Here is a 21,622-nt window from a genome sequence, read left to right on the forward strand (position 1 = left end):
AAATCAAATCAAGAACTACTTTAAAACACAGTATGAGGAGCATGTGAACCAAACTGTTCCTCACACCGACAGAGAGACACAGAACTGTAATTCCTTTACTGTAGTTCTGTCCTGAAGCCACAAGCCTCTGAGTATGGCTATAACATCAGATGCTTTCTTCAGCCCACGCAGCTGTGTTGTGTTCTCTCAACCCCGTCCATGCTAAAACGTGACACAGCTCTCTTGTGTGCTAACAGCAGCTGAGAGGTTAGGGGGTGAGAAGGGGGGGGTCCAGCATTAACAACTTGCCCCATAAAACCTTTTGTTCTGCATCCCCGAAACCCTCCCACACACAATCAGTGTTGATCTGCGGGAGCAGCAAGTGAGCGTGTGTGCGAAAGAGCGAGCTTGTAGGCCTATGTGCGCAAAAGAGAGTCACCAGTGCTCTCCAACTCTGCTCTAAATGCAGGACGCGTCAACACACATTTCAGACTTCCTAGAAGTAGTTTGCTAGTGGCCACTGTTGCAATGTACTGAATAGGGCTGAATAGGGTTTCCTGTAGGGCTGACCCCATTTTGTTGACTGGTCGTTTGTTTGGTCAATAGGCTTTTGGTTGACTGAGATTTCTTTAGTGGAGCAGTAGCAATTTAAAAAATAAATCATTTTCATGGTGTACAAGACACCTGTCTTATTGGCACCTGTCTGAGTGGACTACTCCATTATCGAGGCCGTGGGGATGGCACAGTCCATCACTCTAAGACATGTGCTACTGAAATTGTATATGGTTATATTACGTTGGAACAATGGTGCAACACTAATAAAAATTATACTTTATAACAGATGCGCTTTCTCCCGCGTAGGATAGCAGTCGCTGTCAGCGGTTCTGAAACACATCAGTGCACTGTTGGTGCCTAGACCATGTTGCTTTGTGCATAATAGCAAAGTTAACCAGCGTATTGGTGTTGAGAACAATGCTGTGGAGGCAGCAGCAGAATGACGAGATGAGAAAAACAGCCTTTTGACTTAATTGTCTAAGAAAAGTAGCCTAACTGTTAAATGTGCCAGGCTTAAAAATCATCAATATATCGACAGAAATAAGACAAATCCTGCTTCTGTTGCCTGTTTGTTTAATAGCCTACTGATTCCATGAGCACCAAGCCTTCGTAAGCACCAAACCACACACAACATGTCGGATAAGCAATTTCACAAATTTGTCTGTTTGCTATACTGTAATAAAGGCTTTACCTTGTTTTTCGTTAGAACAGCCTGTCTGGTATTATTTATAATGTATTTAGTGTTGCTTACACTGCTTACACTGTTCCAAATTGATCTCATTATTGTTATTATGACTATTATTGTTATGATTATCATGATTATAATAATAAGTAATGTCATTATCATTAGTAGGCTTAGTATAGCTGCCTCGCTAAACCACCATTGAGCTGTAGGTCTAAGAGCACATCCTGTCTATTCTTAATATTGAAACTTACTTTGGTCTATATTTCAATATATAACTTACAGTACTGTAACAATCAACCACTCATTCATTAATGTCATCACACAGCATGAGTCATTCATGATTTGAAATGCAATCAAGCATTGACCTTTGAATAATTAGCGTGATCAATAAATAAACCGTTCCATTTTGCTGTAATAAAGACTTTACAAAAAAAGTTGTTTACATTGTTCCAAACAGTCAGAGAAACTATATTGTAATCTAACAGAACCTGTTTGGCACACATAATATGCACGAAGAGCTTGCTCCTTACCTTACGAGCTAAACTACTTCTATGCTCGCCTGGAGGCAAATAACACTGAAACATGCATGAGAGCACCAGCTGTACCAGAACACTGTGTGATCACCCTCTCTGCAGCCGATGTGAGTAAGACCTTTAGACAGGTCAACATACACAAGGCCGCTGGGCCAGACGGATTACCAGGACGTGTACTGCGAGCATGCGCTGACCAACTGTCTTCACTGACATTTTCAACATCTCCCTGTCCGAGTCTGTAATACCAACATGTTTTAAGCAGACTACCATAGTGCCTGTGCCCAAGAACACTAAGGTAACCTGCCTAAATGACTACCAACCCGTAGCACTCACGTCTGTAGCCATGAAGTGCTTTGAAAGGCTGGTCATGGCTCACATCAACACCATCAACACCATCATCCCAAAAACCCTAGACCCACTCCAATTTGCATACCACCCCAACAGATCCACAGATGATGCAGTCTCTATTGCACTCCACACTGCCCTTTCCCACCTGGACAAAAGGAACACCTACGTAAGAATGCTATTCATTGACTACAGCTCAGCGTTCAACACCATAGTGCCCTCAAAGCTCATCAACAAGCTAAGGACCCTGGGACTAAACACCTCCCTCTGCAACTGGATCCTGGACTTCCTGACGGGCCACCCCTAGGTGGTAAGGGTAGGTAACAACACATCCGCCATGCTGATCCTTAACACAGGGGCCCCTCAGCTCAGCCCCCTCCTGTACTCCCTGTTCACTCATGACGGCACGGCCAGACACGACTCCAACACCATCATTAAATTTGCCAATGACGCAACAGTGGTAGGTCTGATCACCGACAACAACGAGACAGCCTATAGGGAGGAGGTCAGAGACCTGGCCGTGTGGTGCCAGGACAACAACCTCTCCCTCAACATGATCAAGACAAAGGAGATGATTGTACAGGAAAAAGAGGACAGAGCACGCCCCCATTCTCATCAACGGGGCTGCAGACGAGCAGGTTGAAAGCTTCAAGTTCATTGGTGTCCACATCACCAACAAACTAACATGGTCCAAGCACACCATGACAGACGTGAAGAGGGCACGACAAAACCTATTCCCCCTCAGGAGACTGAGAAGGCCCTAAAAATTGTCAAAGACTCCAGCCACCCCAGTCATAGACTGTTCTCTCTGCTACCACACGGCAAATGGTTCCCGGTGCACTAAGTCTAGGTCCAAGAGGCTTCTAAACAGCTTCTACCCCCAAGCCATAAGACTCCTGAACATCTAGTCAAATGGCTCCCCAGACTATTTGCATTGCCCCCCCACCCCAACCACCACTGCCACCCTCTGTTGTCATCTATGCATAGTCACTTTAATTAACTCTACCTACATGTACATACTACCTCAACTAACCGGTGCTCCCTAACATTGACTCTGTACCGGCACCCCCTTGTATATATTGTTATTTTTTACTGCTGCTCTTTAATCACTTGATACTTTTATCTCTTATTCTTATCAGTATTTTTTGAAACTGCACTGTTGGTTAGGGGCTCATGAGTAAGCATTTCACTGTAAGGTCTACAGACCTGTTGTATTTGGCGCATGTGACTAATAGAAATTTGATTTGATTTATTTTTCTTTATTTCCAGTATTTTCTACATGTCAAATGTATTCCAGACATCTGACTTACCCTTTACCTCCTGAGCAACCTATAAACATTCCCCATTTCAAGTTTTTTTGTCACGCGCTACGGTGTTCAGAGTTTATTATAACCAGTTTATTGATGTGATTATGATATGCTATAGGTCAGGTCCTATTGGTCACGTGCATGCCATGCATACATGTGTCACGTAAAGAGATCAAGGGTTGAAAGAATAGGGAATGAGGGATTTCAGTAACAAAAGTTTTCAGTCAGAAATGGCTGTAATTATTTTGCCGCTTTAGCAGCACAATAAACACTGTGGTGGTCGCTGCAGCAGGGAGGAGAGAGCGACAATGGATGCTAGTCACACACTCACTCACTCACTGTCATTTTTTTTAACACATCAAGTCTGAGCCCGGCTCGGCACAATCAAATCAATTGCGGTCAGACTCCCTCTAGTCATGTGTGTCTTAATTATTTAATCAAACAGTGCGCTTAACGCATCAGACAAGCTCAGTGAATATACTGTAGTTGATTTGATTAAACACATAGGATTTGTCTACATATGGAAAAATACACGTTTGAAAATGTAGACCAATCAATGGGTCGAAAGAACAGATGACTCTCGGTCGACCATGATTATTTTCAGTCGGGGACAGCCCTAGTTTCCTGTATGGCTCTTCACCAAGCCCTATGCCATCACAGCAGTTATGGGGGCTGAGAAGCCGAGGCATAACATACTACTCACCTCCACTGGCATACTCCATCACCAGGTACAGCGTCCTCTCTGTCTCGATCACCTCAAACAGCTTGACTACGGGGAAAAGAGAAAGATTTGTCCTTGAATTCAGGCCCACACTCAAAATCAAATTAAGAATTTCATCTTTCTGGCTCAACTTTGTAAAAATGCGTGTCCTGGATAGCTGACGGCATTGTCAGGGACCAGCGGTGTAAATGGATCCTGGTAAGAGAGACTCTGTACCCCCGACATTGAACTGCTTTCTGTGTCCCTGCGACCCTACTACCTGCCCCGTGAGTTCCCCCAATTGTTTGTTACCGTTGTGTACATTCAACCTAAAGCTAATATAACAAAGGCATCAGAGATTATTTATAATCTGTCACAGAAACTGGAATCCATCTCCCCCGACGCACCCACATTTATTTTTAGAGGATTTTAACAACTGTACCTTGCAAAGTCCTGCGCACATACCATCAGTATGTGAAATGTCACACTAGGAAAAATAGGACTCTTGACTTGTGCTATGGGACAATACCAAATGCGTTTTCTGCCACCACCAGACCACTGCTGGGGACATCAGACCACAATGTGGTCTACCTCAGGCCAACCTACTGTCGGCTGCTGGAGAGGGAGAAACCCACAGTTAAAACTGTCCAGATCTGGAACGACAACAGTATCACTTGTCTCCAGGGGTGTTTTGACTGTACTATGTGGGAGGTATTTGAGGACAGCAGCTCTGATCTTGATGAACTCACATATGTTGTTTCAGACTATGTAAACTTCTGTGTTGAGTCAGTTGTGCCTAGTTCTGTCTAGTTCTGGCTTATTGTTGGGGAATATTTGACAGGTTTTAACCAGTAAAATATTCCCCAACAATAAGCCTTGGGTATCAAAACATCTAAAATCACTACTTGATAGGAAGAAGGCAGTTTATGCTGAGGGTGATAGACAGGCTTTAAGAGATGTACAATGTGAGATCAGAAGACAGATACCGGTGGACAAGGAGGCATACAAGCAAAGGGTGGAGAGGACCCTCTCCTCAGGAAACGCAAGGGTGGCCTGGCAAGGGATTAAATCCATGGCTAGTGCCTCCCACATAGGCAGGGGGAAAACCAGTGCTGACCTTGGGAGATGTTTTCTTCTCAAGATTTGAATCAGACAACTTTGTGTTGGAGGTAAAACAAATGGAAGCACCATTACAAATGTTTGAGAGAGTTGTTGTTAAACAGTCTGATGTTTTAAAGTTGTTCAGGGGATGTAACACAGACAAAAGCCCAGGCCCAGACAAAATAAGTGGACATGTGTTGAAAGACTACCGCTCTGTCGCCTTGACATCCTTAGTAATGAAATGCCTTGAGAAACTTGTGGAAAGTCATATTCTCAGCGTCACCCAGAAGCTTCTCGACCCATTTCAGTTTGCCTATCAACCTAGCAGAGGAGTTGATGATGCCATTCTTACCCTCCTTAACATGGTCTATAGACATCTAGAGGATGCCAAATCCCATGTTAGGGTTCTGTTTGTTGACTTTTCTTCAGCCTTAACACAATCCAGCCCTACATTCTGGCACAGAGACTCATTCAGGACTTCTCCTTAGATGGGGGGCTGGTTTTGTGGCTGTTGGGACTTCCTGAGCCAACGCTCACAGCGAGTCAAAATTCGGTCCCCACGTGTCGGACATACGCAATCGCAACACAGGCTCTCCTCAGGGATGTGTTTTGTCCCCACTCCTGTACATCTTGTACACTAATAGTTGTACTAGTTCCCATCCTGACAGACACCTCGTTAAGTTCGCTGATGACACTGCCTTGATCAGCCTGTTGCATGATGACGAGGAACATCATGGCCCGGTCCTAGATGACTTTGTAGAGTGGTGTGAGGAATCACACTTGGTCCTCAATACCAACAAGACCAAAGAGATGTGCATAGACTTCAGGAAGTGTACAACACCTACCTCTGCAACATCTATCAGAGGTCAGAATCTAGAGATTGTAGAGGAATACAAATACCTAGGTGTCCTCTTGGACAATAAGCTTCAGTGGAGTAAATGTACAGACCTGATCTACAAAAAGAGCCAACAGAGACAGTACTTCCTCAAAAAGCTGGGATCTTTTAATGTAGACTGTACTATACTGACTCTGTTTTACAAATCTTTCATTGAGAGTATTTGAACTTTTTGTATTGTTTGTTAGTTTGGCAATGCCTCTGTCAGCGAGAGAAATATGCTGAGAAGGATTATCACCACAGCAAGCAAGGTACTTGGAGTCAAACAGACAGGCTTGGATGAGATCTTTAAGGTCAGGGCCCTTCGCAAGGCTCACAAAATAATTTTAGACCCAAGCCACCGCCTGTACCCGGACTTTGAACTACTCCCCTCTGGGCGCAGGTATAGGACACCCCTCAGCAGGAAAAACTCAACTAGACAATAATTTGTGCCAGGTGTGATATCCCTCCTAAATAGCATGGGCTAATGTTCCTATTGACTCAGTAAGGCCAGCAGGCTAGTCTTTAAAAACAAACAATAGTATGCAAGTATAAACACCATGGGACCACGCAGCCGTCATACCGCTCAGGAAGGAGCCACGTTCTGTCTCCTAGAGATGAACGTACTTTTGTGTGAAAAGCGCAAATCAATCCCAGAACAACAGCAAATGACCTTGTGAAGATGCTGGAGGAAACAGGTACAAAAGTATCTTTATCCACAGTAAAGCGAATCCTACATCAACATAACCGGAAAGGCCACTCAGCAAGGAAGAAGCCACTGCTCCAAAACCGCCATAAAAAAGCCAGACTACTGTTTGCAACTGCACATGGGGACAAAGATTGTACTTTTTGGAGAAATGTCCTCTGGTCTGATGAAACAAAATTATAACTGTTTGGCCATAATGACCATCGTTATGTTTGGAGGAAAAAGGGGGATGCTTGCAAGCCAAAGAACACCACATCCCAACAGTGAAGCACGGGGGTGGCAGCATCATGTTGTGGGGGTGCTTTGCTGCAGGAGGGACTGGTACACTTCACAAAATAGATGGCTTCATGAGGGAGGAAGATTATGTGGATTATATTGAAGCAACATCTCAAGACATCAGTCAGAAAGTTAAAGCTTGGTCGCAAATGGGTATCCCAAATGGATAATGACCCCAAGCATACTTCCAAAGTTGTGGCAAAATGGCTTAAGGACAACAAAGTCAAGGTATTGGAGTGGCCATCACAAAGCCCTGATCTCAATCCCATAGAAAATATGTGGCAGAACTGAAAAAGTGTGTGCGAGCAAGGATGCCTATAAACCTGACTCAGTTACACCAGCTCTGTCAGGAGGAATGGGCCAAAATTCACCCAACTTATTGTGGGAAGCTTGTGGAAGGCTACCCGAAACGATTGACCCAAGTTAAACAATTTAAAGTCAATGCTACCAAATACTAATTGAGTGTATGCAAACTTCTGACCCACTGGGAATGTGATGAAAGAAATAAAAGCTGAAATAAATCATTCTCTCTACTATTATTCTGACATTTCACATTCTTAAAATAAAGTGGTGATCCTAACTGACCTAAGACAGGGAATTTTTACTAGGATTAAATGTCAGGAATTGTGAAAAACCGAGTTTAAATGTATTTGGCTAAGGTGTATGTAAACTTCCGACTTCAACTGTAGCCTTGAAGAGCCTGAACAAACGTATCACTCCTCCACTCCCTCATCTTAGAATGGTGTGTGTGTTGCTGCATACACTCTCTGGCCTACCATATCTCACATGTGGGCATATTATACAGGGCACTAATGCTTATTGGGTATACAGTGTAAAATCAGCCTCCCTGCAGTGTTTTCAGTGAGCTGATCTAACAGTCTCTGGATGAGTGGCTGAGAGCTCCATGGCTATATATAGTGGAGGTGGGATGGAGAAGAGGCTCCCTCTCGCTCTTTTAAATGGTTATCATTGCACATTTAATTATAACCACATTTGAGCAGAGGAATTCATGACGTAAGTGGGGTACAAAATTAAACGCAATTAACAGAGTATCCTGTCACCACCATCTGTAACTCAGCTGTATGGTAGTGTATCGTGGTGTGTAGTGTATGGTAGTGTGTGGTGTATGGAGGTGTATGTGTGTGTGTTCTGCTTACCTATATTTGGGTGGTTTAAAATCTTCATTATTCTTACTTCTCTGAAGAGCTGCAGGGAGAGAAAATTAACAAATTGTTCAGTGTTGGACTGGATGTGTCAGAGAAGAGACAGTAGGGAACTGTTAGAAGTGGAATTTTATTTATATATATATATATATATATATCTCTCACACACACATACATATATATATACATATACACACACACACACACACACATATACGTATATATATATATATATATATATATATATATACCCACACACATATATAAACACATATAAACACTGAAATAATATATAAATGCAACAATTTCAAAGATTTTACTGAACTACAGCTCATATAAGGAAATCAGTCAATTTAAATAATTAATTAGGCCCTAATCTATCGATTTCACATGACTGGGAATACAGATATGCATCTGTTGGTCACAGATACCTTAAAAAGTAGGGGCGTGTATCAGAAAACCTGTTGTGACCACCATTTGCCTCATGCATCTCCTTCACATAGATGATCTGGCTGTTGATTGTGGATTGTTGTCCCACTGCTCTTCAATGGCTGTGAGAAGTTGCTGGATATTGGAGTGAACTGGAACACGCTGTCGTAGACATTGATCCAGAGCATCCCAAACATGCTCAATGGGTGACATGTCTAGTAAGTATGCAGGCCACGGAAGAACTGGGACATTTTTAGCTTCCAGGAATTGTGTACAGATCCTTGCGACATGCTGAAACATGTGGTGATGGCGGCGGATGAATGGCACGACAATGGGCCTCAGGATCTCGTCACAGTATCGCTGTGCATTCAAATTGCCACCGATAAAATGCAATTGTGTTCGTTGTTGTAACTTATGCCTTCCCATACTATAACGCCACCATGGGGCACTCTGTTCACAACGTTGACATCAGCAAATCACACGCCCACATGACGCCATACTCGTACGTGGTCTGCGGATGTGCGGCCAGTTGGACGTACTGCCAAATTCTCTAAAACGCAGTTGGAGGCAGCTTATGGTATTGAAATGAACAGTAAATTATCTGGCAACAGCTCTGGTGGACATTCTTGCAGTCAGCATGCCATTGCACGCTCCCTCACTCAAAACTTGAGACATCTGTGGCATTGTGTTGTGTGACAAAATTGCACATTTTAGAGAGGCCTTTTATTGTCCCCAGCACAAGGTGTACCTGTGTAATGATTGTGCTGTTTAATCAACTTCTTGATATGCCACACCTGTCAGATAAACAAATGAATGCACAACATTTGAGAGAAATAAGCTTTTTGTGCATATGGAACATTTCTGGGATATTTTATTACAGCGAATTAAACATGGGATAAACACTTTACATGTTACATTTATATTTTAGTTCAGTCTATATGCTTTATATGTCTTAAATAACACAATAGTCACTTCCACATACCGAGTGATATTGTTGGGGAATGTTACTATTAGTTAACATGCAATATTTTGTACTAATAATGACCTATATTAATTGAGTGACTATGACAACCAACTAATACCCAGGGCCGATCAGGCCTTACAAAAACAGCATGATACTAACACTTACAGTAGTAGTAGTAGTAAGAAAGGCAACATGTAGGAAAGACAGTTGGCTGACTTAGGAAGAAAAGCTCACTGACACATGATGACAGACACTGATATGGTAGTGTCTGTCAGCAGTTATGAGCAATGTATCTCTGCCCAAATATTTCCCAAGTACTAGTCTGGTTTTCAAAAACATCTAGAATACATCATTGTGCTATTAAAGAAGTTGAAGTGAAGTTCCGATTATTGTCCTCGCCTATCTTTCAGAACCGTAGACTTTACCGGTTTCAACGTTGTTTGAGCAAGACACCTGCACACACAGACACAAGACAAAAGCTCCATAACCATTAGAGAGTGATCGGAGTTGTGTCAGAGCCAAAAATGCTCTTTAGGGTTCAATCTCAGTGGGAATAAAATAACTAAGTGCTATTTATTATTGATCCTCCTTTTACGACAGCTCACTCTGCTCCCATCCCCCCTTCCGCCCATAAAATAATAAAAGTCATCCATATTTAAAAGAGCAGGAGCCGTGCCTGATGCTGTGCCATGTACTGGCCTTGCTAGCTTCTACTGTGCCTCCTGGCATTACCCAATACAAGGTGCTGCAGCAGTCAACGCATAGGAGGAAATATATCACCATGTCTGGAACATACAGCTTAATGCCATCCTAACTGTTCACCCATCAAGAAACACAGACACGACACGCTCTGTACTGGGGAAGCCAGGCTGTTTGGAGGATGACAGACCAGGGTGGTGTTCACATTGAAACCCAACCTGAACATCGTTCATCTCCAAGTCTCTCAACTGAATAGTATGATTTCCGGGTTTAGCTAAACTACTAAAGGGTTAATTAAACTTCAACAGAAAAACACTCTGAACACCATAGTAACAAACAAGCATAGATTCGACTTGGCTCTTCCTTGCTAGGGGAAGAGAAGTCTTAGCCTTGGCTTGAGGTCTAGCTCACTTTCATTACACTCTTCCCATTATACCCCTCTACCCATTTTTATAGCAAAATATTCTCAGAGTGCTGCGTAAACATAGAGAAATAAATGTTGTATTTGCATTTATTAGGGATCCCCATTAGAGCTACTCTTCCTGGGGTCCAAACACATTAAGGCACCTACATCACACAAAACAAAATATAAAACAGTACATGATATAACATTATTACACCACTACAATACAAAATGTATAACACCACCGCCAAGTGTCAGATCTGGAGGAAACCTGGCACCATCCCTACGGTGAAGCATGGTGGTGGCAGCATCATGGTGTGGGGATGTTTTTCAGGGACTGGGAGACTAGTCAGGATCGAGGGAATGATGAACGGAGCAAAGTACAGAGATCCTTGATGAAAACTTGCTCCAGAGTGCTCAGAACCTCAGACTGGGACGAAGGTTCACCTTCCAACAACCCTAAGCACACAGCCAAGACAATGCAGGAGTGGCTTTGGGACAAGTCTCAATGTCCTTGAGTGGCCCAGCCAGAGCCCTGACTTTAACCCGATCTAACATCTCTGTATAGACCTGAAAATAGCTGTGCAGCAACCCTCCCCATACAACCTGACAGAGCTTGAGAGGATCTGCAGAGAAGAACTCCCCAAATACAGGTGTGCCAAGCTTGTAGTGTCATATCCAAGAAGCCTGAAGGTTGTAATCGCTGCCAAATGTGCTTCAACAAAGTACTGAGTAAAGGGTCTGAATACCTATGTAAATCTTATATTTCTGTTTTTTATTTTTAATAAATGAGTAAAAAATTCTACAAACCTGTTTTTGCTTTGTCGTTATTGGGTATTGTGTGTAGATTGATGGGGGATAAAACAATTTAAGACATTTTAGGATAAGGCTGTAAGGTAACAAAATCTGGAAAAAGTCGAGGGGTCTGAATCATTTCCAAATGCACTGTACCTGATGAGGAGTAGAGTTCCATGTAGTCATGGCTCTTTGTAGTACTGTGCGCCTCCCATAGTCTGTTCTGGACCATTTTCTATGTCATGGATAGGCAGGCAGACAGGCTTATCATTGTTTCGTAAAAAACTGAGTTCGCCTATGTGTGGTTGCTGGATGGGTTTCGTGGTGTTCCCTAGAGAAAACCATAGGGAACAGACAACACTATCTTACAGCAGTATAGACAGGCTTATGTAGTGATAAAGAGCGGAACCGGTCAGTTCTTGCACACACACACACAAACAGACCACATGGGAACCACCAGGCTAAGGCACCATAACAAAACATCACAATAGACACTACATAACCAGGCTTACCAGTAAGGCTGGGAATTGTCAGGGACCTCACTATACGATATTATCACAATACTTAAGTTTCGATACGATATGTATTGCATTTCTCACGATTCTATATCTATTGCAATTCGATATTGTGATTTTATTGCAATTCGATTTTGTGATTTTATTACATTTCGATGTTCCAAACATATTGCTCACCATATGTCTTCTGCAGAGGGACAAGAGAAAATTAGTTTTGGTCAGTCATGGAATTAAAAGTGCTGAAAACAAATTGGCTCCCTATTTAAAAAGAAGATGGCGAACAATCTATGAAGGACAAATACTGGAGTTTTGGTGCAGGTACAGCCAGTCAAAATTAATATTGCAATATTGTTAAAACTATACAATATAGTGTCAAAAACTGTATGGATTTTTTCCCCCATCACTACTTACCAGTGCGCTAATATATGGATCTCTAACCTTTACTTATGCTACAAGGCTAATTGTCACAGCAGGTCCCATTTTAACAGTCAATTCGACATGTATTTGTGAGCACTGCTTCTGCTCTCATTAGCCTATACTGAACTTAAAACAGGTTTAGTGCTGCTCTGTGGTGACTTTATGAGAAGGGAGTAGGAGAGCAGTAGAAGCAGAGGCCACACCACACCAGACTCCAAACATCTGAGAACCAACTGTTTTCATTTAATCAAAGGCTTTGGCCATTTCCCTAACCTTTGCCCTCTAAACTGGGCAACAACAGCCTTGTCTGGTCATGTGACCTTCAGTGAAGGGAGGGAGGGAGTTAGGGAGGAATGGAGGTGAAAGATTACAATGAGCTTGTCACAGATGTGAGCTCTTCCAAACTATTAAAAACCGAGGATGACATTTTTTGTTGGGGGGGCTTAAGACCATGTTTTGATTTACTGTCCCAATAACAGAACCACCCACATTTTGCAGTCTCCTCTTCTCAGTGTACCTGGACCTCTTAGATTTGTTGGTGCTGGAGAGGTAGAGTTCCTTTTGTTCACAAATCATCGCCTAAGTCAGACAAGGGGATTTCAATTGGCAAAGGCGACATTTCAGGAAGATAGTGATAGCTTTGCATTACTAAAAATGAGTTACATCAAGTACCCAACACAACATGACTATTCCTAGGGGTTATTACTAAATTGTTAACAGAAGCTCCATGTGTTGTGTGTTTCCAACAAGCCACCTCATAAAGAGCCTCATGACTCAGATAGGGCTCAATGAAATTTGTTTTAATCAAATCACATTTTATCTGTCACATGCGCTGAATAAAACAGGTGTAGAGCTTACCGTGACATGCTTACTTACGAGCCCTTAACCAACAACGCAGGTCAATAAATAAGTGTTTAGTAAAAACATTTACTAAATAAACTAAAGTAAAAAGTAACACAATAAAATAACAATAACGAGGCTATATATAGTGGGGGTACCGGTACCGATTCAATGTACGGTGGTACAGGTTAGGTTAGTCGAGGTAATTTGTACATGTAGGTAGGGGTAAAGTGATTAGGCATAGAAAATAAACAGCGAGTCGCAGCAGTGTGAAAAAACAAAGGCGGGGGGGGGGGGTCAAAGTAAATAGTCCAGGTGACCATTTGATTAATTGTTCAGCAGTCTTGTGGCTTGGGGGTAGAAACTGTTAAGGAAACTTTTGGACCTAGACTTGGCGCTCCGGTACCGCTTGCCGTGCGGTAGCAGAGAGAACAGTCTATGACTTGGGTGACTGGAGTCTTTGACCATTTTTGGGGCTTTTCTCTGACACTGCCTAGTATATACAGTTGAAGTCGGAAGTTTACATACACGTACATGCTGATCAGACCGTACACGTTGCGTACGTCGCAAAATAAATGTAGAAATCCATGTTATTCAATTATTGCACCCACACTGCTCGCGATCGACTGCGATGCCAAGGGCTAAAATAGAACTCCTTTCTATTTCTGACGCAGATCGCGCTGAAAGTCCTGCCTCTCCCATCTCCTCATTGGTTTATAGAAGCAGGTACCCACGTGCCATCTCCTCATTGGTCATACCCACGTGGGTGATTGAAAGACAAACTGTTTTGCGGGTCGTCGTGGTAATACTATTAAAGTTTAGATAAGATCACCATATACGTTCAAAGATGAAAAAGCCTGGAAGGAGGAGAGATGACTAGAAACAATTCAGTTGGCCGTTTTATGTGTGGATTAATTGTCGGAGTAGAGGACCTTGTGCATTTCAGGTAAAATAACAACTCAATGTTTATATCCCAGGACAAATTAGCTAGCACCAGCAAGCTAGCTAAATAGGACAACTTAGCTAGCAAGTGCAAGCTAACTAGCTAAATTGCCATACATGTTTAATGCTTTTCGACCTGTCCCCAAATTAATGTAATTGGTTCAGAGTTTGTTTTGATATTTTAACCTGCGTGTCGTGATCGCGTTTGGTGTAGGGGGGCAAAATACATTTATGCACGATAGCACACGATGGCGCACGCGCACAGCCGGTTTGGGATCGAGATTAGGTTGGAGTCATCAAAACTCATTTTCAACCACTCCACAAATTTCTTGTTAACTAACTATAGTTTTGGCAAGTCGGTTAGGACTTCAACTTTGTGCATGACAAGTAATTTTTCCAACAATTGTTTACAGACAGACTTTTTCACTTAATCACAATTCCAATGGGTCAGAAGTTTACATACACTAAGTTGACTGTGCATTTAAACAGCTTGGAAGATTCCAGAAAATTATGCCATGGCTTTAGAAGCTTCTGATAGTCTAATTGACATCATTTGAGTCAATTGGAGGTGTACCTGTGAATGTATTTCAAGGCCTACCTTCAAACTCAGTGCCTCTTTGCTTGACATCATGGGAAAATCAAAAGAAATCAGCCAAGACCTCAGAAAAAAATTGTAGACCTCCACAAGTCTGGTTCATCCTTAGGAGTAATTTCCAAATGCCTGAAGGTGCCACGATCATCTGTACAAACAATAATACGCAAGTATAAACACCATGGGACCACGCGGCCGTCATACCTCTTAGGAAGAAGACACATTCTGTCTCCTAGAGATGAACGTACTTTGGTGTGAAAAGTGCAAATCAATCCCAGAACAACACCAAAGGACTCTGTGAAGATGCTGGAGGAAACAGGTACAAAAGTATCTATATCCACAGTAAAACGAGTCCTATATCAACATAACCTGAAAGGCCACTCAGCAAGGAAGAAGCCACTGCTCCAAAACCGCCATAAAAAAGCCAGACTACTGTTTGCAACTGCACATGGGGACAAAGATCGTACTTTTTGGAGAAATGTCCTCTATTCTGATGAAACAAAAATATAACTGTTTGGCCTTAATGACCATTGTTATGTTTGGAGGAAAAAAGGGGGAGGCTTGCAAGCCGAACAACACCATCCCAACCGTGAAGCACGAGGGTGGCAGGATCATGTTGTGGGGGTGCTTTGCTGCAGGAGGGACTGGTGCACTTCACAAAATAGATGGCATCATGAGGGAGGAAAATGATGTGTATATATTGAAGCAACATCTCAAGACACCAGTCAGGAAGTTAAAGCTTGGTCGCAAATGGGTCTTCCAAATGGACAATGACCCCAAGCATACTTCCAAAGTTGTGAAAAAATGGCTTAAGAGCCACAAAGTCAAGGTATAGAAGTGGCCATCACAAAGCCCTGACCTCAATCCTATAGAAAATGTGTGGGCAGAACTGAAAAAGCATGTGTGAGCAAGGAGGCCAACAAACCGAACTCAGTTACACCAGCTCTGTCAGGAGGAATGGGCCAAAATTCACTCAGCTTATTGTGGAAGGCTACTCGACATGTTTAACCGAAGTTAAACAATTTAAAGGCTATGCTACCAAATACTAATTGAGTGTATGTAAACTTCTGACCCACTGGTAATGTGATGAAAGAAATAAAAGCTGAAATAAATCACTCTACTATTATTCTGACATTTCACATTCTTAAAATAAAGTGGTGAACATAACTGACCTAAGACAGGGAATTTTTACCAGGATTAAATGCCAGGAATTGTAAAAAACTGAATTTAAATGTATTTGGCTAAGGTGTATGTAAACTTCCGACTTCAAATGTATTATATATATATATATATATATATATATATATATATATATATATATACAGTGGGGCAAAAAAGTATTTAGTCAGCCACCAATTGTGCAAGTTCTCCCACTTAAAAAGATGAGAGAGGCCTGTAATTTTCATCATAGGTACACTTCAACTATAACAGACAAAATGAGAAAAAAAATCCAGAAAATCACATTGTAGGATTTTTTATGATTTTATTTGCAAATTATGGTGGAAAATAAGTATTTGGTCAATAACAAAAGTTTCTCAATACTTTGTTATATACCCTTTGTTGGCAATGACAGAGGTCAAACGTTTTCTGTAAGTCTTCACAAGGTTTTCACACACTGTTGCTGGTATTTTGGCAGGAGACACGTTCATATGAGACGGTAGCAGCAGCATTATGTACAAATTAAGTTACAAACAATGCGAAAAAAATAAAAAAATAACACAGTTGGTTAGGAGCCCATAAAACGGCAGCCATCCCCTCTGGCGCCATTGTAAGAGATTTTTGTAATTTTTGCATGCTTCTGTTCTCCGTTTTGTTTTTCCAGGTTTTCAACAAAATTGGATGTTCTAAGTTCACAAAAATGCTTAAACCACATCAGGAGACCACTTTTGAGGTCTGGAAAAATCTAAGAAATTTTGATTTTAGTTACCCTTTATTTCAAGTACGCACCAGCCAGAGACCGTTGTTTGGTTAATGATGTTTCTGTAGCGCTCATGTGATTGCAGTTTGCAAAACAAATGGCCACTGGATTGATGCAAATAATCATGTCATTCTGCCAGGTAGGCATAGGCCACTTTGTAGTTAGCATTTCATTGAGAAGGTTTTTGGGAATGACTTTCTATCTCTACCAGAATGTAGACATATATACACACACAGGGGCATTCCTGTGCCATTTCAAAAAGTTGCAGGACAAAACGAATCACTGATGCATGTCATCTTATTACTAACATGGGCAAATTAATGATTTTTAGAATAAATTCAATATATTTATACTGAATAAAAATATAAACGCAACATGTAAAGTGTTCGTCCCATGTTTCATGAGCTGGAAAAAAAGAAATCACAGAAATGTTCCATACGCACAAAAAGCTTATTTATCTCAAATGATGTGCACAAATGTGTTTACATTTCTCCTTTGCCAATATAATCATTCCACCTGACAGGTGGGGCATAAGCAAGGAGCTGATTAAACAGCATGATCATTACACAGGTGCACCTTGTGCTGGGGACAATAAAAGGCCACTTTAAAATGTGTAGTTTCGTCACACAACCAACACAATGCCACAGATGTCCCACGTTTTGAGGGAGGTTGCAATTGGCATACTGACTGCAGGAATGTCCACCACAGAGCCCAGGACCTCCACATCTGGCTTCTTCACCTGCGGGGTGTCTGAGGAGGGGTGGGTTGATGAAAAGTATTTCTGTCTGTAATAAAGCCCTTTTATGGGGAAAACTCATTCTGATTGGCTGGGCCTGGCTCCCCAGTGGGTGGGCCTATGCTCTCCCAGGCGAACCCATGGCTGCACCCCTGCCCAGTCATGTGAAATCCACAGATTAGGGCCTAATTCATTTTTTTTAATTTACTGATTTCCTTATATGAACTGTAACTCAAGAAAATCTTTGAAATTGCTGCATGTTGAGTTTATATTTTTGTTCAGTGGTTGATTTCCTACTGAAGTTCAATCCATTTTTTATATTGTTGAATTCCATTTTAATGTCTAGATTCCATGATTCTGTCCACAACGCTGATTTTATAGTGCCCTACTCAGAGTTTCTGTTGACTTAGCACAGCCTATGTCAAAGGACCTGACTTTAAATACAAAACACCGAATCAATGGTGCTTTGGAAAAACAGATGGAAACTACAGCTAAGCAGCGAGTGAGAGAGATGCTTACTGAGTCTCAGTGGGGCAGGCAGAATATCAACGACCACACCATCACCCTGGGTAAGCCCTGGTCATGCTCTCTGTCTGTCTGTCAAACCCTGTCTGCTGCAGCACATCAGTCATATCAATAATGTCCTCTGACTGGCCACAACCACCACCAGGGCACAGGCACAGGGCCAAAACTACACAGGTCAGCGGTTACACAGCCACGATAAATTATCTATTTTGTCACACAACCTCAATAAGTGTACTGGGAATCACAGCCACACAGGGAGGATCCTTACCTTTTGAAGGCTGTTTGGGTTCAGTTGTGTCTTATCGATAATCTTTATCGCCACCTGAGGAGAGAGCAAAAACAAAGTGTGTAAACAATTATGCTCTGAGGACCCTTCACTGGGATCAACACAGCACACACATAACATTACTTATCTTTTATTTTTATGTCCCCCACTTGTGAACAAGATACAATTCATATTTGCACAACAAGAACAACGCTATTGAGAGGGGAAAGAATAGACTAGTGAAGCTAGGTAAACCAGAAAGGGGCTACAGCAGCCTGTCCTGCTGCAGGCCTAGTCTCTCCTCTCACCTCTCTGCCAGTGAGGATGTGACGGGCCAGCTTGACCTTGGCGAAGTTGCCCTTCCCAATGGTCTTCAGGAGTCGGTAGTTCCCCACATGAGGCTGCTCGTCGGCACCAGAGTTCCGGGTGCGGACGGAGCGAGCGGTGACCTCCTGGCGCCCATTGCTGTGAGACGTATGCTGTGGACATACACAGACAGACATGAGTAGAACAGCGTGCTGTGGATGGACTCACGGACGGACAGACAGACAAAGGAGTGGAACATCTCTGCACTAGCAGTGGCTCATGCTTGGGATTCCATCCAATGTAAGGTTCCAAAACAACTCTCCTGTTAATTAAATCTTTACTGAACAGATTATAATCAAGTTAACCAAGCGGGTAAAGAAAGCTTAGTGTAGGTGACTGACTAGTGCAGCCTGATTATCAAGTGTATGTACAGCATACTGATGTTCTGACCCTGGTTAAAAGCCCACCCCAAAATCAGACTGATACTTTTCTATGGGTCAGTATCGACTCCAACCCAGGTCAGCTCCATTAGCATGGCCTGCTCTGTTCTCTAACTCCGCCCTGCTCCGCCCTAACAACCCCGCCCCTAACCTGAGCATCAGTGGTTACTTGGCCGCACAGCTACACCACAGACAGTTGGAGTTGTGGGAAAAGATGTACAGCGCTGAACTGGATGAAAAGGAAAAATATAGATTAAAATGATTCTGATGTTTGCATTGATCAGGATGTTACCAGTAAGAATGCATTAGATTCAGCAGATGTCCAAAGGTCTCGTAAACCAGACAGAACGCTGCGCTCCGCAGTCTGTTGGACAAGGCTAGACTTCCAGTATAGCCAACTATAACACTGGGTTACAGTGATGTTATCACTCGCAGGGAATGCCAGGGATGCTTTACTTTCTGTTGTGATCCACTAACAACATATCTAAATGTGAGAACAATTCACCTCCCTTATAAACTGCATTAAGTAGGTCACACTTTAAAAAAAATATATACCCTTGGAATGTTTCCTCAATATAATATTCCTTTCTTATGAACCAGAATGAATGACAGGATAAAGAGTATTAGAGCATCTAGATACAACTGCATGAAATCAAAATCTAATTAATAAAAATACATTCCAAGAGAGGCATCATCCTAATTTGGCTAAATTAAAATGACAGGTAGCCTACTGAGATTTCTATTAAAAAGTCCTTACTTACTACACTGATGGGGTGTCTTTTCATTGCTTGCCGGATACTCTGAGCGAGAATGAAAACGGTCAGACGATTGTCATTGAACTAGAGGTGGTGGGAAATATCAGTGTAAGCCTATATCATTGAGAGCAAGCAATAGAACTTGAAAACCAGTCAGAACCTAGTCTAACGGGTAAGGTTGTTTGGATGGAGATACAAATGAGTAGGCTATTTATCACTATCCACAGACCAAACAGAGCATCTGGCGTGACATCAAGCAACATATGAGATTACAGCCAGGGCGTGCACAGTAGAGGATTTTGTTTGTGCCGAACATATGCCTGTCTCCCGCGTGACACAATGTATCGAACACTCAGATACAATGTAACCAGTATGTAAAACCATATGATACAATGTAAGGAAAATAGTTTCGTGGTTAGGCCTACTTTCTATTGTCAGAGACAAAACACCTCTAACTGGCTAATAATAACAGTTTACTTACGCTCTCTGTCTCTTTCTCATTGACTGTAGGTAGAGGAGTTTTTGTTGACATTTTCTCGATTAAATGTTGTCTATTTCCGTATATTCTGCACCTCCTTTGGCAATACGAGGGGAGGCGATTGTATTCTTGCCTTTGGACACAAACCATGAATTCGGCAACTGTCTCAACATCGGTCCATCCAATCCAAATTTGTCTCAAGATGTCACGAAGACGCAGACAGAATTGAATGACATGTATTTCCCTATAACGCTCCTCGGCAGCAGGGCATTCGCCCTATCGTCCTTTATGTTCAGAATTAAGTATGTTAACTATTTTTCATTGCAAAAAAGACAATACATTGGCTGTTAAATTGAACTAAGCAGAGGTTGATCGACTCCAATCTAGGCTACTCATAGTGGACGGCGGAAGGTTCAGATGTCACCGCTCCCAAAATCGCAATTTTGTTGCGATGTTGTCCGTGTGTGCCTTGATATCCGTCTGTATTCCTGGGTTTCAAAATTGTTGAGCTTTTGGACTTGCTGTCGGTTCTATTTCTTCCATCTTCTCCATCTTCGATTCCGAATGAAACTAGTGTTTTAGGTGGGAGCAAAATGGCTACCACTCACGGGCTCTGTTGGATCGGCCCAAATCCTGTCTGATAGTGATGGGTCGTTCGCGAACGAATGGCTCTTTTTAGTGAACGTTAGGAACCGAATCGCATCGGCTAAAGGGCCTTTTATTTGGCTCCCCGATTTGCGTACTGCTACTGCTTTTTTAAGCTTCAAAACGATAATCTGCAAATACATTACAAAATCATTTTCTTAAGAGGATTCACTGCAGAAACAAAGTGAGCACGTCAATCTAGTCCATTTGGCAAACAAATGCAGGCGATCGAAATTTGTCTAGGTAAAATTTTATTTCAACGTGCATCACGACCTGACAATGGTAGACGCCTTTTTTGGTTTTGTGTGCACGGTTTCCCCTGGTTCTTGGGATATTTTCAAGCATTTAATCGAAGAGCTGTTTGGGAGCCAAAGGATGCAGCTCACCGAAAAGACTTGGTCCGCAATGCCATCACTGCCTCAGAGATCACTACCGTCTAATGGCAGCAAAGACGTGAGGAAACCAGCGACCCCTTAGCGCTCATTGTGGCGCTCAGTAGACAGTGATGGTAGCACTATCACTGCTCAGTGATTCACAATGACAGATTGGAAATAAAGTTTATGCCTTACCTACAGAAACCATGAGTCGGGGCTCATGCTTCCAAAATTAGCTTTGTTATGACTGGATTGGCTGTTGCAATATACAATATACTGAAAACAACCGGGATAAGGAATCACCCTGATGTGTCATAATTCCAGTGTTTTCTGTGCTCTCCTATTTCAAAACAGTTTTGT

General features: G+C 42.3%; 1 protein-coding gene across 16 annotated transcripts in view; it reads right to left on the reverse strand.

Moving 5' to 3' along the window:
* Positions 1-20,931, reverse strand: part of LOC139563725 (MAP/microtubule affinity-regulating kinase 3-like) — a 34,912-nt gene extending 13,981 nt beyond the window's left edge. For 11 of the 16 annotated variants that reach the window (XR_011672628.1, XM_071382600.1, XM_071382597.1 and 8 more), the window contains exons 1-6: positions 20,247-20,931; positions 19,772-19,849; positions 18,573-18,743; positions 18,268-18,321; positions 8,219-8,267; positions 4,108-4,173 (exon numbers count right to left, since the gene is read on the reverse strand). Coding sequence is in view for 15 of the 16 variants with exons in the window: in XM_071382600.1 (XP_071238701.1) it covers positions 4,108-4,173; positions 8,219-8,267; positions 18,268-18,321; positions 18,573-18,743; positions 19,772-19,849; positions 20,247-20,393 (565 nt within the window). In the remaining variant the exon portion in view is untranslated. The remainder of the gene's footprint in view (positions 1-4,107; positions 4,174-8,218; positions 8,268-18,267; positions 18,322-18,572; positions 18,744-19,771; positions 19,850-20,246) is intronic. The other 5 variants (XM_071382601.1, XM_071382599.1, XM_071382598.1 and 2 more) reach the window with 2 other exon arrangements.
* Between the last annotated feature and the right edge of the window lie 691 nt (positions 20,932-21,622).

The sequence above is a fragment of the Salvelinus alpinus genome, chromosome 34 (assembly GCF_045679555.1).
Source record: "Salvelinus alpinus chromosome 34, SLU_Salpinus.1, whole genome shotgun sequence".
In the NCBI taxonomy this organism is placed as follows: Eukaryota; Metazoa; Chordata; class Actinopteri; order Salmoniformes; family Salmonidae; genus Salvelinus; species Salvelinus alpinus.